The 18,731-nt window shown below is 39.0% G+C and overlaps 1 protein-coding gene across 3 annotated transcripts in view; it reads left to right on the top strand.

Moving 5' to 3' along the window:
* The window catches only part of man1a2 (mannosidase alpha class 1A member 2), a 176,312-nt gene that overhangs the window by 16,300 nt on the left and 141,281 nt on the right, over nucleotides 1-18,731 (top strand). For all 3 annotated transcript variants that reach the window (XM_023337180.1, XM_023337179.1, XM_014471491.2), the window contains exon 3: nucleotides 16,917-17,178. In XM_023337180.1, coding sequence (XP_023192948.1) covers nucleotides 16,917-17,178 — 262 coding nt within the window. The remainder of the gene's footprint in view (nucleotides 1-16,916; nucleotides 17,179-18,731) is intronic.

Genomic DNA, 18,731 nt, shown 5'->3' with positions numbered 1-18,731 from the left:
ATTTTTACCCTCCCTAAACAATAACTCTGTGCTCTTGATTTGGGAAGAATAAAAGTACTCTTGTGCATTTTGTGACGGTTGTTTTAATATTTTGGGATTGGTAAAACGGTTTGTGATGTAGTGCACCGCTAAACCTTCAATCAATTTGGAATTATCTGCTTTTATTTACTTGAGCAGATTTGTGGTTTACACCTTCATTTCCTGGTCGTCTACAGATTTAGTTTTTTAACTTTCATTGATCTTGACACCAGAAAGAACTCATGTAATTTATTATTCACTTTTCTTGCAGCTTTTGAGAACTTTATACTTTGGTTAAAAACAAAAATGATGTTGAATTAACATCTTTGACATTAAGTTGAATGCGCCTAATTAATGCTGGAGATGAAAAATCTTAAAATTTCCATTCACACCCAAAGTGTATTTATAACGTATGCATAATTTTTTCTTTAAGTTTGGACTGTCGCATGCAAAGTAAGAATAACTGAAAACCTGCTGTGATGCTAAAGCAGCTTTGAAGATGTTTTTTGATCATAAACGGTAAAAGTGTGACTGCATAAAGTGGCAGATGGCCTATTTAAAACACAGATTTTGAAGAAACCATTAACTGAAAAGTCAATTCATTGGATCATTAGAGGGTTATACTGTATTGAATATGGTAGCATAAGTTATGTTGTGACTGCAAAAAACAACTGAGCAGACCTGGTTATTTTTAACAACAATTAGGCGGTGGAGTTGAACTGTTCATATAGGATTAAGATTTTACCAAGTTAACATTTGCATTCACTAATAAATATTTAACAAATGTGTCACTCCTCCGAGGTTCTTCTGAGTTCTCCTGCTGAGTGTGTGTGTGTGTGGTAGATCTGTTTTCCAGTGTCATCTGGTCTTTTGAAGCTGCTGTGCAATCATTCAATCGTGTGTGTGTGGATGTGTGTGTGTGTGGGAGGAAGCCCCCTCCAGATTTCTGAAAGTAATTGCAAATTTTGAAAGGCGTAACAGTGTAGAACAAAATGTAATGAATCACTGCTCCGAGTGAAATTGCTTTCCAACCTCAGGCCGCAAAAACACAAAAGGATCAGCTCTGCATGCTTAGCAGTTTGATATTTGTCTAAAATAACAGCTCAATGTATATATTAGTGTGGGTGGAGCTTGTTGAGTAAAACGACTTAATAGCTTGATTGGGACACGCCCAACAATCGATACGGTCCTTGTCATTTTGTACCTGCAAAAAATTAAACGTACGTGGGCGAAGATGGATTAAGTATTTATTTCCTCTACATTAAGCAGGGACGCCTGATGAGGCATTGTTTGTCTATATGCTGGTTTTGTTTATCAGGCCGCCTTGTGTTAGTGAGGAAGGTGTGAAACATCACTTGTGTCCATGTGGGGTGGTGCCTTCCTCCTGCTCCCATTTATCATCTCTACGGACTACAGCCATTGTGGCGAGACCCTTTAAAAGCCAGAGGAGAAAAAGAACCAACTGAGCTGCAAGAGTACGCCACGGTAGCTTCTTGGCGAAAAGACATAGTTCAAAAGAATACAGTGAAAAGCAGGGAAATGGGTTGTGGTGTTTCACTGCTCATGAAGAAACGAGCTATGGCTAACTTGTAGCATGTGTTGTCCGTCTTGATTAGAGACGCTCAGGGAAATCAGCTGGTGCCTTTAATCGACTGGTTTTCAGCTTTCTGTGTTGATTGTTTTAGGGAAGTTGGTGGAATTTTTTCGCTTTATCTCTCCGAAAATATGATCATTTAACACCAAAGGTGCCCCAGTTGTTGCCCGTATTAATCCAAGCAATCAACAGTTTCAGGACTGATTCCTGATTGCAATCCTGGAGACGGTAACATTAATGCTGCTGAGTGGTTGGTCGAGATGTATGGGACGTCAGAGCTTGGGGTTGTTTGTTTTGGTGAATTTATACACTAAAACGCAACATCAGCATTGTTTTTTTTTCCTGATGTTTTTTAAGTTCAACTTTCTTGCTACTTGTTTTGGTAAATGAAAACATCTTTTGAAAATCATTTATGAATTTTAAAATTAAGCTAAATGACATTTGGTCAATTGACTTAAAACTTGAAAGTAAATGTTTAGCTTTTGAACTGGACCGGGGACTTTGATGTTTCCTCACCTCTGTTAGGAACATAACACTACTGTAGAGCAAATACTGTTAACCCTGTCTTAAGAGACTGCGTCATTTTTTACCCTTTGCGTGGTCTGGCAGGGTCGCACTGATCCCACATGCGCTTTTATGAGGGTTTTTGTGTGCATGTGTTGTTTTGGGAACTGACGGTCTGAGGGAGCAACCCTGTCCCCTATCCACTGTCCGACCATGACATCTGCTGCTCTAAATAAGTTAGAAAGTTAATAAAGGTGACTATTTATTGTCTCTGAAGGTATACAAATGATAATACCCAACACTTTCTGTTGTAACCAGAAAACTCATTAACATGCAAGCAAGACATTTCTCCAAGTTGATCAGCTCTCTGTTATTTATTTTCCGAAAACAAAAATTATATATGAACTCTTTTGCACATTTTGATTAAATAACTTTCACTGTAATTCAGTGATCTGGTTGAAAGGAGGGTTTGTTTGAAGCTTTGTGGAACCACAAACCACAAAAGATTTTTTTTTGTAACCTGCAACTCACAAAAACAGGTTAATTAATTTATACTATATATATAGGAAGTTGGGCCTAATCAGAAGATATTAAATTCTAGGGAACCCAGGTGTGAGCAACAACAGAACACACAGTGTCTACAAGAAAAGAGCAAATATTTAATATAATAAACAATTGTGGATCCACATTTAAAACAGACAAACAAATACTGCGCGCTTTAAAAAAAATAAATAAATAAATAAATTGAATACTTCAGTCTCCAATGAATTAATTCTTCAGTCTCAAAGTCTCTCAGCTGGTGACCAGTTGGGTCACTATCTACCCGTGCGCCTGGTCCTCTGGGCTGGGGCTCGCCATCCAGTTTCAGGTGAAGAGGGTCTTGGAATCTTTGGCCCTCCAAGCCAAAAGTGTACTGTACAAACTCCAAAAAAAAAAAAACCTGACCTATAACAAGGCCAAAGTAAAACATTTTAGCACATAAGATGCTATTTAATCATTTCTCAAGTTCTTCTTATTTTTTTCTTTCGTGTTGTATAACAACAAGTTAACAGAACACAATTTTTCCAACATATTAGTAAAACTAAATAGATTAGCTTATATGTGGTAAAAAAAGAATATAATATACATTCAATCTTAAAATAAATGCAATTACATAAAACAAATACAACATACACAACAATAACAATAACAATACAAAATCTTACAATCAAGAACCACAATCTTGCAGAAGCAAATGTGCGCGAGAATTTTACGTTGGCATCATGTAAAATAGGAGCTGCATGTTGGATGTCATGAGTTTCCTCTGGAATTAAGATGCTTATCAATGCTGCGACTAAACTGGCTGGATTCAGGTTTTTGTGTTGCTATGGTGACATGCATGCTTTCTATTGCTGCCATCCGCTAAACCTCATTTCCTCAACTTATAAAAAACAAACGACTTTCTCATGGATACACCACCAGACAGGCAACTGCTGCTGCTTATCTGTTGTCATGGAAAGGGACGAGCAGCAGGTTGCATGTTGCCACCGGAGACTAAACAGAAATGAGACACAGGAGGTTTGATGGGATGGGGATGTGATTTCTGCCAGGCTGACCAGACTGGACTGACTAATCAGGAGCTCTGCTGGCGTCATGGTAAATTTGTGTACAGTGCCTTGTAACGGCACCCACCCTTTGAGCTTCTTTGCCTTTTTTAAAAAAATTTTATTTGAATTTATTTTAATCGAGATTTTACATTATAGATTAACACACTTTTGTGTAGTTGGAAAGTGAAAATATTCACTTTATTTATTAATACAATTTTGAATAGTGGGTCATACATACCCGTCCCTAGACAATACTTTGTAGAAGCATCTTTCTTTCTAATAACAGTGCAGGTCTTTTGGGTTATGCCTCTACTAGCTTTGTCAAATTTTGCCTATTGGGTGTTGGTGAGCAGTGATTTTAAGTCCTGCCACATATTTGCCAGAGGTGCACCGATCCACTTATTTCACTTCCAATACAGATATCTGAGGTTTAGTATTGGCCGATACCGATCCCATCCAAAAAACAGAGCTGAATTGACTTAATATGTTTATTTTTTTAAAACACAAACATGAGAAAACAACCCAAATTTAATTTGTTCTGTCACTTCATTAACGAGTAGAACAGCCAATGTAAAAATAATAATAGACAAACAATTCATCACTGTTTTTCTGTATCGGTTGACTACCTTGGTCAAACGTGTGCAAATAAACTGCGGCATGTTTTCTTTGAAATGGTTCAGAAAGCGCAGTTGGCATCTCTAACCATAATGTAAAGTAAATAATAAAGCATGACATCCCTCAATGCACAAATCATAGAATTAGACTGAATAGATGTTCTCTAACGGATCAGGAATATTGCCACAGATACCCAATCTAGATTTTTGTTTTTTCCAATATCGATACCGGTATGGATATTAGTATCAGATCGGTGCATCAGTGGAACACTGCTTTTGTGTTTGCTTTATAGGTAAATTTTTCTGCCTGTTCTTACCAAGTTAGAGTTTAAAACTGGTAGCATCAGCTGAGCAGTCGCGGTGGCGTTGAGTGTCTCTGTAATTGCAGAACTGCCGCTGGAAGAAGTGCAACAGTTTGCTAGGTTAGCTCAGGTGTGTTAAACTGTGACAAAGTTCGAGAGGCATGAATTATTTAACAAGCTGCCGTACGTGCATCAGCGTCAACACCTATGGTGTCAGAACACACTTTGTGTTGCGAATGCTTCCTAAAAATGCCCCACATGCACAAGAGGTCAGCTTTCACGCCTCAATGAACCTACACAGATGGCCATAATTCAGATCTAGGCATCTAAAATGCATCTTGCCTGCAGCTCTCTCTCCCAAGGGCAGAGAGGATTTTCGTTCGGAGGAAAAGGAAACCTCCTCGGTTCTAGAGACAATTACACAGCTGCAGTAACTGTCACAATGTTGGCAAAATAACTCAATCAAAGAACCTGAACTAAAGGAGGAATGCTTTCATGCGCACTCTCATCACAGATGCGCAGCGGTTCGACACGGTGCTGTTTACTGGAAGCACAATCTCGCAAATCCATCCATTCAATCACACGGGCATGCAGTAACTGCCATCTTGATGCTACAAAATCTGTTTTCCATCAATTAACGTCAGGCGCGCCGAGTGGCAGCATGAATATTTATGAGGCGTTTCCAGGGCGATGTTGCGTAACTTTGAAGCTGTTTATTTTAGACACAGTTGGCCCAACGTTGTAAAAAAAAAAAAGACTGATGTTCTCCATGTTGTGCGTCATTAGCGTAAAAGCTTTGTTTTTTTGTCACTTTTTTTTTTTTCGTTTAGCTTTCTTTAGCAGTCAGTTTACTTGTTTTCTATCGATGTATATCAGGGGTGTAAAACTTTTATTTTCATATCAAGATCAAAATTATTCTCAAGAGCCGGTTGTGCCAGACTGTATTTATACACCCCATTAAAAAACTGTTGCAAAATATTAGTAAGCAGCTGTCTGCATTCAGTAAGTACTTTTTAAAAATAAATGATATTCATAATGTTTTTACATCAAACAGCCACTCCAGGATTTAAGTAAAAAAAAAAAAAAATCCAATCAAAATTTGTGAAGCTAATTTTTAGAAACATTTGCAAAGAAAATTTGCAATATTTTCACAGGAGCATGACGTTAAATGTGACTTTTTCTTACTCGACGTTTCAATCGCGGACTAACTTCACTTAACTAACTTCACAGGCCATAGTGTCGTAAAAGAAATACTGCCACCTGCAGGTGGGAAGTAGCAGTCACTTAAACACAATGTTTTTGATCATTTTTGTATAAAATTAGCAAAAAAAAACCCTCACAATTATGCATTAGCGTGGTGGTATGTTGATTTTGCGTGAATTTTTGTGAACACAGAATTGCAAAAAATCTGGAGGGACTGATTGATGTAATTTAGGCTGCATTCACACAAGCCCTGTTTAGTCCGCTTTAAACAAACGCCAGTCCATTTGCCTAGAAAGTCTGGTTCGTTTGAGGTTTGAACACGCAATCAAATTCTGCTGTGGATCAAAAATTGAACTCTGGTACGCCTATAAACTGAGGTCTTGGTTCGGTTGGAGCGGCTTCTGGTATGGTTCGAATGCGTGTAGACACAAGTGGACCGGAGACTGCTCCAAGAGCGGGAAGCGTGTGAATAAAACCAAAACAAATGTGTGGGTATAGCACTAGTGGGAAAAACGACTCGTGGTCTTTTACCAAAGACAAAAGAGAAATCCTACAACCGCTAAAATCTGACACCACTTCATTTTTGTTTACATTTTGTCAAGAGGAAGTAGCGCTCATGTCTTCTTCTGAGGTTTTTGTGTTGTTTCTTTCAGTGGTTCTTAGTGCAGCTCCATCTACAGGCGAGGGGGTGAACAGCTTTTCCAAAAGGTTTGGTTCGTTTGACACAAAGAGAACCGCAGCAGCTGAAGATGTAACAAATGATGCAATTTTGGTCACCAATCCAACCGAATCTACCAGACTACCAGGTGTGAAAACACCCTTAGAGTCTGGAGTCTAGAGGACCGCATTAAAATCTGTTGCAGGTCGGATTTAGCCACCGTGGTTGGGTTTGACACATGTGGTCAATATCCACCCATTCATTCCTGGCAGAGTTGGGAGCTTTGGTTAACCCATTCTTCCCACAGCGATGTACACTCACCTCTTTTCCTCATAGAACATTTTTTACAGCTTCACATTGCTACTCCAACCTTTTTCTCACCAGACTTCTTTTTTAAACTATATTTCCAATTCTACTTTTACTGAGACAGACTGTTTTACTGCACTGGTGCCAGTGCATCCTGTGCTTAATGTCAAACCAGTACAGACACTGAAAGCCTCTAGACGCCTGCAGGTTTTCACACTCGGGGTTTCCTCGCTGTGTGAATGTTTTTCACAGGAACAAAGAAAGATGAACCTTTTCATGAGAAATCATCGGTACAGTTTGTACGGTGCTCTGTGCTAGTGATGTAAAGTTAGCATTTGCTGGAGCCAAGCTTTACTGCGGTACTTCATTAAAATCAAAACCATGTGTTTTTAAGTAGAGATGCACCGATCTGATATTAATGTCTGTATTGGTCCCAATATTGATAAAAATTCTAGATCGTTTATCGGTGACAGTGCCAGATCCGTAAGGCCAAATCTATTCAGTCTATTTCTATGCTTGGTGTTCTTGAGGAATGTCATGCTTTATTATCTATTTTGCATTAAATTTAGAAACCCTAATTGCACTTTCTGCACAATTTGAAAGAAGATTTGTTGCAGTTTTTTACATGTTTGACCAAGGTAACCAACCTATTGTTTCAGTTTCTACTCCTAATAGAACAGATTGAACAAATTAAAGTTGTTTTTACATGTTTGACCAAACTTGTGAAGCTTACTGGTGGATCCTGCACCAAAAATGTCTTTCAATCAGGATCCCAAGCCCTAGTAGAAAACCATTAAATATATTTTCAACATTCTGCATGTTCATTCAAATGATTGTTGATTTTTACGGAAACACTCTCACTCTGTGACCATGAACGAAGCCAGAACATGGAAACACAGTCGGGTGTTGTTAGTTTCCTCTGTTCTAGTACTCTGACATCACTGCTGGTTTTACAGTTTTAAATAACGGACAGCTATTCAGTGGAGATGACAGACATTAGAAATGTTAATTCAGGGGGACACTCTCTACTCTTCTTCCTGATTAGCCACAATTTTGTTCAGAAACTTATTATGGATGAGCTTTGAATGCCCAGCGAAGACAAAGTTTTGGTGTTCAACTGTGTTTATAGAGGAGGGAAACGCATTATTTCTATTTTTTAAAAACAAGAAGACAAACCAACAGTCCCCAGTTATCTGAATCACAGCTTTTGCCTCAACAGAAATCTCATCATGTCAGGCTTTAGTCTCTGGGGAGCATTGTGGTTGTGGCTTCATGGTACCTGTGCTGTTGAGTTTTACTTACATTTTTAGCAGAGTTTAAAAAAACCCCCAAAACAAACAAACAAAAAAAAAACCAAACAAAGCTCCCCGGACGTTGCCACAGCAACCCTGTCAAGACAGAGACGTTTCTGTCTCGGAGGGAACGCTTCGTCTCCCCAATCACTCTGCCTGAGTGCAAGGCTACAAGCTCTCCCCGCTGCCGCAGCGTCTCTTTGAAACGTCCAGCGAGTGCCCTGATTGATGTGAACATGAAGGCATCATTAGGTCTGAGCGTCTACAGCTGCAGCCTCGTATCAAACAGGAATCTGTTTCACCTGGTTTCATAAAAGCGCCGTGTACGCTACAGCTTTCCTTACTGCGTGTGGCTGGTTAACGCTCTGTGAGCGCCTCCCCCTCCCCCCTTTTTTTTTCTTTTCTTTTTCGAGATTTGACCAATTTTACACAGAATCGAATTTCATAATTTCTTGCTTTTGCTTATTCATTTTATATCTGGGGCAAGTTCTTAATCAAGCACATCTGTTCATCATGGCGCAGCACTAAAAGCTTATTTCTGTGAGAAGAATAGGGATGATTTTTACCATCCTTGGAAAGTGGCAACGCAAAAAGTGAATATAATAATGTCTTACTTTCTAACTTAAACAGAATGGGACTAAAGCTGCTTTCACCCAGCAGGTGAATTCGACCCAAATCTGATTATTATTTTTTGTTTGCTTGCTTATGTCCGACTTTTTCCTCAGCACTCTGAAAGGCCCAGTTCTGATCTCCGACTCACATTTGCAGAAATCGTCAGGGTTTCCTCGTCCACTTAGAGGTTGAACTTTTTCCAGCTCTTGTTGCGTTCCCAGCTGACTCCACGCAGATCTCAGCAGGTCTTCAGTTCCTGCTCCATTTCCTTTGTGGGCCACTTGGAAGGTCGTTAAAACATGAACTTACATGTTTGCTTTCGAGTGTCAGTCCTAAGTGATTGTGACATGGCAGCTCTGAAGCATTTGTTTGTGCAAAACTATTTTGCACACGGATATAAATTTAGAACTAGGCCAATAGGTTTCACTGCTGTTAAGTTGTTGTAATGTAATGACGTATGTAATGTCAAGACCTAACTAGAAAAACAAAATTTCTGAAGAAATTTAGCCGGGGCCTGCCAAGGCGCGCCCGTCTGGTTTGTGCCCGGCGTCGTCACGCTACAAATTGGCATCCGCAACGTAATCAAGTTCAGATTTCTTTAGCCGAAATCTCTTTGCTTCCTTGTCTTTCGTTAGGCGATGAAATACGTTCATGTTTGGTTCGGTTCAGTTCTACTCTAGTGGGCAGACTGTACCGCAGCTGCTGCGCTACAGATATTTCTCCGCTGATTTTCAGTAAAACTCTACAACGGAGAACCTGGAGGTTCTGGTTCGGATGAACAAAATAAACCCAGATATTTTATGTTTTATTATTTGAAATTATTGATAGGCCAAACATAATGAAAAAAACTCAGATCATGAAGTTATTTTATGTAATTCAAACAAAAATTATAATTTACATCATACCAAGCTAATATTATGTAGTTCTGCTGTTTTTCACTGTCGGCACAAGACGGCAGCTGAGAGTATCTGTATCCGAAGCAACTGAGTCAGTGAAGTAGCTTAATATGCTAGTTCCGGTTATTTGTGACAATTTCTGCAAGTCACAATAGCTCTAGGTTGAGGTAAAACAAAATTGCCTTATTTCAGCTGATCAGATTGATGTTAACAGAGATTTTATAGCCTAACAGGTTTCACGAAAGCCAGTTAGCAAAGTGCTAACATGTGAACAAATTGCGGTTCCATCAAGCTAGCAGCTACGCTATCAGAGCCACAACAAAATATCCCACAGCAGTCAAACTTTTAAAATCGATCACATTTCTTAAAGAACACATTACATTTAACAACTGTAAGCAGTTCTAATAATATAGTAATGAAATTAAATAGTATATTTTATGGACAGAACACAAACACTTCTTACCTTAACCAAGGAGAGTCGGAAGGAGAAAGCTCTTCTTCTTCTTTTTGTTTTTAATGGCGGTTGGCAAGCAACTTAATGGTGTGCATTACCACCACCTACTGGTATGGAGTGTGGATCAGGGCGTGCATTACCGCCACCTACTGGTATGGAGTGTGGATCAGGGCGCAACTTAAAAAAAAAAAAAAAACACTAAATCCTTTCTATCAGTTTAGTTTTCTTAAGAAATTTTATGAAATAACATAAATATTCAGAGGAAGAGGAATATCCCAAAATATCTGGAATTTTTAACTGTAACTTATTCTTTAGAAGCCTATTATTATTATGCTTCATTTTAAAGTTCCAAACTAATTCCATGTGTAACAGTTACTCAGTTAACCGCTCCCCAATCTAAAGTCTTACATATAATCCTGTTACCTTCCAAAATGTAATAACCGCTTTATTTATTTTGTGTTTAATTAATATCTTATTAAGTTTAAATGTCTCTATATCATGTTTCCTTTGATGTTGCTCTTAATAATTCATTATATTTTTTCCAGACTTACAATACTTTATTTCCATAATTCTACTTTGTTTTAAGGACACCTTAGGTAAATGATCTTCCATTTCATTTCCTGCTATATCTTTATGAGCTGGTATCCACATAAACCTAATCTCTATTTTAGAGATGCTGGGTTAGACAATTCTCTTTTTGAGCCAGCTGGGGGAGACAATTCTCCGTTTTAGCCAGTAGGGTATTAGGGTGTAGGATTTGTACCATTGAATTATAATGGGGTTTTTTTCGTAGTTTTTTGCGAATTATGTCGCCATGTTAATCCCGAATCCCACCAAAAGTAATAGCTGGAATGGCGTGAATTTTCTGCACGTTTTGATACCTCTTTTGTAGGTGTGCACGCAGCGGTATGAGCCGCATTAACGGTTACGGATGAAAAATAAAGAATAACTAGAAAATTTCGGAAGAAATTTAGACGGGGCCTGCCAAGGCGCGCCCGTGGGGTTCGGGCCCGGCGTCGTCGCGCCACAAATCGGCGTCGACGCCAAAGAACGCCGCGACGTCACCAGTGGCACGCGGAGAACCGCAAGAACGTTAAGCGAGGCGGACGTGCACCGTTCGGTACGATTTAAAATGTTGTCAAGGCTTTTATTTTGGAAGTTTCAGTATGCTTCATTTCAAAGGGCCAAACTAATCCCATGCGTAATAGTCCTTGGGTTAAAATAGTTATATAATGCTCAAAACACAAGTAGCTGATGTAAAAGTATTCAAGGCTTTTATTTTGAAATTTTCAGTATGCTTCATTTTAAAGTTCTGAACTAATACCACGTGTAAGAGTGCTTTGGATGAAAAAGTCAAATAAAGCCAAAAAGAGCAATTACGTCATGTAAAAATATTCAAGGCTTTTATTTTGAAATTTTCAGTATGCTTCATTTCAAAGGGCCAAACTAATACCATGTGTAACAGTGCTTTGGATGAAAAAGTCAAATAAAGCCAAAAAGAGCAATTACATGATGTCAAAATATTCAAGGCTTTTATTTTGAAATTTTTGTTAATCTTCATTTCAAAGGGCCAAACTAATACCATGTGTAACAGTGCTTTGGATGAAAAAGTCATACAAAGCCAAAAACAGCAATTGCATGATGTAAAAATATTCAAGGCTTTTATTTTGAAATTATTACTTTGCTCCATTTTAAAGTTCCAAACTAATCCCATGTGTAACAGTGCTGTGGATGAAAAAGTCATATACGGCCAAAAAAAGCAATTACATGATGTAAAAATATTCAAGGCTTTTATTTTGAAATTTTCAGTATGCTTCATTTCAGAGGGCCAAACTAATACCACGTGTAACAGTGCTTTGGATGAAAAAGTCACATAAAGCCAAAAACAGCAATTACCTGATGTAAAAATATTCAAGGCTTTTATTTTGAAATTATTATTATGCTCCATTTTAAAGTTCCGAACTAATCCCATGTGTAAGAGTGCTTTGGATGAAAAAGTCAAATAAAGCCAAAAAGAGCAATTACGTCATGTAAAAATATTCAAGGCTTTTATTTTGAAACTTTTGTTAAGCTTCATTTCAAAGGGCCAAACTAATACCACGTGTAACAGTGCTTTGGATGAAAAAGTCAAATAAAGCCAAAAAGAGCAATTACATGATGTAAAAATATTCAAGGCTTTTATTTTGAAATTTTTGTTAATATTCATTTCAAAGGGCCAAACTAATACCATGTGTAACAGTGCTTTGGATGAAAAAGTCACATAAAGCCAAAAACAGCAATTACCTGATGTAAAAATATTCAAGGCTTTTATTTTGAAATTATTATTATGCTCCATTTTAAAGTTCCGAACTAATCCCATGTGTAACATTGCTTCGGATGAAAAAGTCATATACGGCCAAAAAGAGCAATTACGTCATGTAAAATATTCAAGGCTTTTATTTTGAAATTATTATTCTCCATTTTAAAGTTCCAAACTAATCCCATGTGTAACATTGCTTTGGATGAAAAAGTCATATACGGCCAAAAAAAGCAATTACCTGATGTAAAAATATTCAAGGCTTTTATTTTGAAATTATTATTATTCTCCATTTTAAAGTTCCAAAGTAATCCCATGTGTAACAGTGCTTTGGATGAAAACGTCAAATAAAGCCAAAAACAGCAATTACCTGATGTAAAACTATTCAAGGCTTTTATTTTGAAATTATTATTATTCTCCATTTTAAAGTTCCAAAGTAATCCCATGTGTAACAGTGCTTTGGATGAAAACGTCAAATAAAGCCAAAAACAGCAATTACCTGATGTAAAAATATTCAAGGCTTTTATTTTGAAATTATTATTCTCCATTTTAAAGTTCCAAACTAATCCCATGTGTAACATTGCTTTGGATGAAAAAGTCATATACGGCCAAAAAAAGCAATTACCTGATGTAAAAATATTCAAGGCTTTTATTTTGAAATTATTATTATTCTCCATTTTAAAGTTCCAAAGTAATCCCATGTGTAACAGTGCTTTGGATGAAAACGTCAAATAAAGCCAAAAACAGCAATTACCTGATGTAAAACTATTCAAGGCTTTTATTTTGAAATTATTATTATGCTCCATTTTAAAGTTCCAAACTAATCCCATGTGTAACAGTTACTGAGTTAAATCAGTTATATACAGCCCATAGCAGCAGTAGTTCTAAAGGCCAGTTCTCAGTCCTGATCTGTTTCAACTGAGGATAGATAGAACTACAGCGATGCGTATTCGTAGTCCAAATCAGCAGCCAATAGCCTCTTGAGTTCCGTTGCTATGGCAAATAATGGTCTCAGCAGGTGTGAGCTCTGAGCTGTGAGCTCTCAAACACACAAGTGTGTTTGAGCAAACACACTTTACTGAAAAAAAGCATTGGAAACAAATCCTTCTTGTTCGGGAACCGTAATACATATTCGAAAAGCGTTTCGAGCGTATGACAGTTCAATGTGTCTTCTGCGATAGTCCCGAGATTCATATCTGTACCTCACTCAGAGCATTTACAGTGATGAGAGAAAGAAATGTTGTGCCCAGATCTGAACCGAGATCGGCTGTCACTGTAATTTCAGCAAAAATGAGAAAGTTTGGGTCGCTTAGAGGCAAATTGTGGACAAACCGTAACTGGTATCGACGAGCCGTCTTCACTTTCGAAGAGATCACAGACGTATCTACAAAATGAAATTTGAATGGCATTTCTAGGTGAATTTGTGACGACACAGCAAATCCTCAAAAATAGGGTATTTCTAGGATTTTTCCCATTGAGTTATAATGGGGTTTTTTTCGTAGTTTTTTGCGAATTATGTCGCCACGTTAAGCCCAAATCCCACCACAAGTAATAGCTCCAATGGCGTGAATTTTCTGCACGTTTTGATACCTCATTTGTAGGTGTGCACCCAGCGGTACGAGCCGCATTAACGGTTACGGAAGAAAAATAAAGAATTATAATAATATTAAAGAGACACTTTGTTGGGTGTAGAGTAATAGGTTCCTGCCATTGCTTTGCATGGCAGGCCCCAATAATAATAATAATAAAGAAACTTTTCTTGGGAGAATAGCAATAGGTTCCTGCCATTGCTTTGCATGGCAGGCCCCAACTATAAGATAATTCATCATATTTTTTTTTCTTTAACAAAATAATGGTTCCGGGCAGAACCTTTCTTATCATGTGTTTCTGGTACGCCTGTAAACCTGACACACAAGTGATATCCACACATGACAATAGACCACAAATCCGCTTCTCTTGGCCCTCAGGGGTTTAATTTGTGCTCCCAAAAAACAATCTAATTGGATGCTGGAAAAGATCAGTGTTGTGCTAAAAGAAATTGGCAAAGCTAATCAAGCCTATAATGGCTTGCCAATGCTAAACATGAAGCAGCTAGCACAGATGTTCCCAACGCTAATTTCAGCGTCCAGCGTCCACATTTCTAAAGAAGTTCCATGAATGATCAGTTGTTTTTGTTTTGTTTTGTTGTTTTGTTTCAGTTTTCCTGAAATACTTGAAAGTTGAATGAGTTTAACAGCACTTTGTACCAACTAATGACCAAATAACCTAAATAACAGATTAGAGACAATAAATATCTTTGTTTGGTTTACATGTGCATTTATTCAGTAACCTAGCATCGAAAAGGGCTTTTGAATTGAAACTGCTGCTTATTTTGTCGCTGTTCAGTTTTTGAATAGCAACTTGGAATGAGATTAATTGTGATGAATTAATTACAGACTCTGGGATTAACTCAATGAAAAAGTTTGAGCTCCCCCACTAGGAGGATGCAAACGCAACACAGCAGCTGAGCTGTGAACTTTCATAAAAAGACACATTTTTGTGGATATTTTGACATTTTTCTTCCATGTACCAGCAAAGCTCGACAGTGCAACGTTTTGGAATATTCCTAACAAAAACAAATAATAAAACAAACAAACAAAACAATAACAACAACAACAACAAACAAAGTCCAGTCTCTCCATACATCTTTCTTGGCTAGCGTCACAAGTTTTGTCTTGCTGCAGTGAAGAGAAAACCTCCTGCAGGAGCATTTTCAAAAAAAAAAAAAGAAAAGAATTTTGGACATGCTTAGTTTTTTTTCCCAAACTTAGTAGAAATTTAGTAGATATTTGATGATTTCTATTTGTCTTGAAGTAAGTAGCAGGAAGGAGACTCTCATAGCAGGAATAAGAAGGGCATAGGTTGCAGACTTGCACTGGGCAAGTCTTGTTTCTTTTTTAGATAAGAGCTTTCAATCATGAAAAGGAGCTTTCAGCACTGCTCAGGTTTGTAGCCAGAAAGGTATTTATTTGACACATTTAGCTCCGAAGCCACAGATTATTAACAGAAGTTTCACAGCTGTAAGAGCAGAGAGGAGGATCATGATAAATGACGTCTAAAGCCTCCCCCCGCCGATCTCCCAGCGTTTATCTGCAGCTGTATGTTTAAGTCCAGCAAACAGCTAAGAGAGATTCAGAGCCGCTCTTTCCCTCCGTGACCTTTAATAGAACCGCACAACGCCGTCGACCCGCTGACACCTTTGCCGTGTTTGTTTTTCATTACTGGAGTTACATCCTCACGGGACGGAGCAAAGTCAACAACCCCGGGGCGCGGTACCGCCACACGGAGGCGCAGCCGGGTGCCTCGCCGTCGTGCCGGTCCTTGTTTGGGTTTTATCTGGACTCGTCGTCTTTCCTGGAGCTGACGTGGATCAGTGAGGTTCGGTTTCCCAGGAGGAAGTGAAGGGCTTTCTTTTCTTCTTCGTAATGATCTGAAGTCAATGTGGGTGAATTTCATTCTGCTTTCCTGCTGCGGTCGATTGCTTCATGGAGCATCTCAACAGTGGAAAATGGCAAATAGAAAGTTCTTTATTAAATGTTTATCTCCAGATGCGTATTTCTTAAAGCCGGTTCACAAAGTGTTTGTTTGTAGAGAACGCAGACAGAGTAATTTCCCACAGGGCCCGAGATTGTACTGAGAAATGAACATGGAAGCTTTTTGCGTTAACATTTGGGTTTCAATCCGATATTATTTGTATTTTTCACAATATTGAAAAACATTTTGGATCAGGGATTGATGCCCAATCCATAAGAGCAGATCTAGTAGGTCTAATTCTACACTTGATGCTTTATTATTTATTTTACATTATATTTAGAATACCTAACTACACTTTTTGAACTGTTTGAAACAAGGTTTGTAGTTTTTATTTTTTACGTTTGATCAAGAAAGTCAACCTTTTGTTTTTGTCAGTTTTTTAATTTAATTTATATTGGCTGTTTATTCTCCTAATTTCACTGATTCAACAGATTAAAGTTGTTCTTCCATGTCTGACCAAGCTTGTGAAGCTATTGGTGTACTTAAGTGTGCTGTACAGGTGCAGAGTTAAAAAAACAAATTTGTAATTCAGTACATTTATGACTGTGTTTAAAAAAACAAAAACATTCTAAGTCAGTTTAGCTCTGTTTTTCCGTATCGGATCGGTATTGGCTGATACTAAACCTCAGATATCGGTATCGGAAGTGGAAAAAATGGATCGGTGCATACCCAATCATTTTTTGACAGTAAGTTTGTTTTTTGGTGTCTTGAAAATGAGCTGTTTCAAAATCCTCCCGATTGTGAAGTCACATTTGATGGACACTGCGCTTGTTACCTAGCAACTCCAGCTGACATTTGGTCAGCTGGTTTTACTTCTGTCTGCTCTGTACAATGGCTGCTGGAAAAGACAAGTTTTTTGTTGTTGTTGACTTACCATCCAGAAACCACTTACTGCATTCTCGTTGGTTGCGCAGAAGGCTCCACTTCTGCTTTTCTAAGATGTACAAATGGCAAACCCATCAAGTGACAGCTAGGACTTACCTTCCTGTTTTTCCTTTCCCCACACAGGGAGGAGGAGGAGAGCCTACGCAACAAGATTCGCGCCGACCACGAACGAGCGCTGCAGGAGGCGAAGGAGAAGCTGCGCAAATCTCGCAAGGAGCTGAAGGCCGAGATCCAGACGGAAAAGGCCAAAGTCATCGAGGACCTGAAGAAGAAGGAGGCGGGGCCCAAACCCTTACCGCCCGTCCCCATGCCCAAGGTCGTCGGGGTCAGCGACGGGGAGCCACCCGAGGTGGACGCCAAGGAAAAGCGGGATAAGATCAGAGAGGTAAGAATGTCTTTGTTAAATGCCTTCAGCATTTTATTTGGCAGACTGAAGCTTTGGTAGTGAAGAATTGTCAGATGATTATTGTGTTTTAGATTTTCTTTTCTTATCAAATCCCTCCCACCTACCCAAAAACCAAAAGGTGTTGTTGGTATTTGTGTTCAGTTGTCCTGGGTCAATACTTTGCAAATTTTCTCCCTGGTTTTATCTTTCTGTCAGACTAAATGGAGAATATTTGTGGACATCAATTTTCAGCTTTTTCTGCAGAACCGCATCGTTCCTCTATAACTCTGCCTGTGTCCTGCAGGGTGAACCACTGCACTAGTTTTAAGTCATTCAAAGCATATGTTGCTTATTTGAAGACATGTTGTCTTATTTGAAGTGTTCAAACATATTTTTGCACTAGAAACTAGACCAAAAATCCTTAGCAAGATTGTGTGTTTTGCAGTATATTCTGGAAAATACAGTAGTCAGAAAAATAGAATTGTACTCTGACTGGGGCACCCTGTTCCACGTTTGCTATGTCATATAACGTGTGTCAAAATTGGGATAAGTAGGCCTACTCGCACTTTTATAAAAAAAAAAGTTTTTTCCATTTATTTCTCTCAGATGAATAATTAAAAAAAAAAAAATCAGGTCTTATCATTTTTAAATCCTCACATCCTCTCTTCCACTGAATCTCGACTCTGTGTTTGAGGGCATCTAATGAAACGTTGCTTTCAGAGTCATGCGGTGCGGTTCAGCCCCAAACCTATGACCCACAGAGCCAGAGTGCATCCGACTGTACGTCGCATGCTTGAATTCCCCCCGTCGCCTGTTGCCCTGTCTCCGAGCCAGCTCCTGGTGAAGGCCGCAGCGGGCCAGACAGACAGTTCATGTGCAGAATGCAGATGGTGCTATCTGGTGCTGCTCTCTTTATAGACGCGATGCCAGCCCCAGCGCATCTCTCTCCTCTCTGCTCTCCTTCCTTTCCCCTCTCTCTCTCTGTGTGCAAGTTTCCTCGCATAATTGCCTCGTGTCGTGTCTCATGAAACGGCACTCGGAGTCGGAACGCTCGCTGTGCCGAGGAGCGGGCCCTCTCCTCTCCAGAAACTGCCTTTGTCTCTAAAAGCCTCTTTTGTTCCCTTTCATAATTGCCATGCAGAGAGAATGCCGTACACCCCCAAATGAGAAAGAATGAGGCAGCTGTATGGGCAACAGCACAGCAGAATCATTCCCCCCTTCCTCCCTACCATCCTTTCCCGATTGCCTGGCAAATCCAAGGCGAAAACCTCGTAACACACAGCAGAAGAGTCTGTGTGAGTGGAATATGGGAGCCTTTTCCTGTTTCCTATCCGGGTTGCAGGCTGCTCTTTGGCTCGCATGTTGATCAAGTTCAGGGAGATGATCCAGCATCAATAAGCTCATCAGCATTGCATCCAGATAGAAAGCAGTAACTCACTTCCGTGGAGCGGAACCTTCCTTTTTAGTTATGTGCATAGATGTTTTCGATGCACACAGAGGCATTTCATAGCACAATCAGGTAGGGGTGCACTGATTTATCAGCTGACCAATTT

This window comes from Xiphophorus maculatus, chromosome 7 (genome assembly GCF_002775205.1).
Source record: "Xiphophorus maculatus strain JP 163 A chromosome 7, X_maculatus-5.0-male, whole genome shotgun sequence".
Classification (NCBI taxonomy): Eukaryota; Metazoa; Chordata; class Actinopteri; order Cyprinodontiformes; family Poeciliidae; genus Xiphophorus; species Xiphophorus maculatus.
This window is presented reverse-complemented; position numbering and strand designations above follow the sequence as displayed.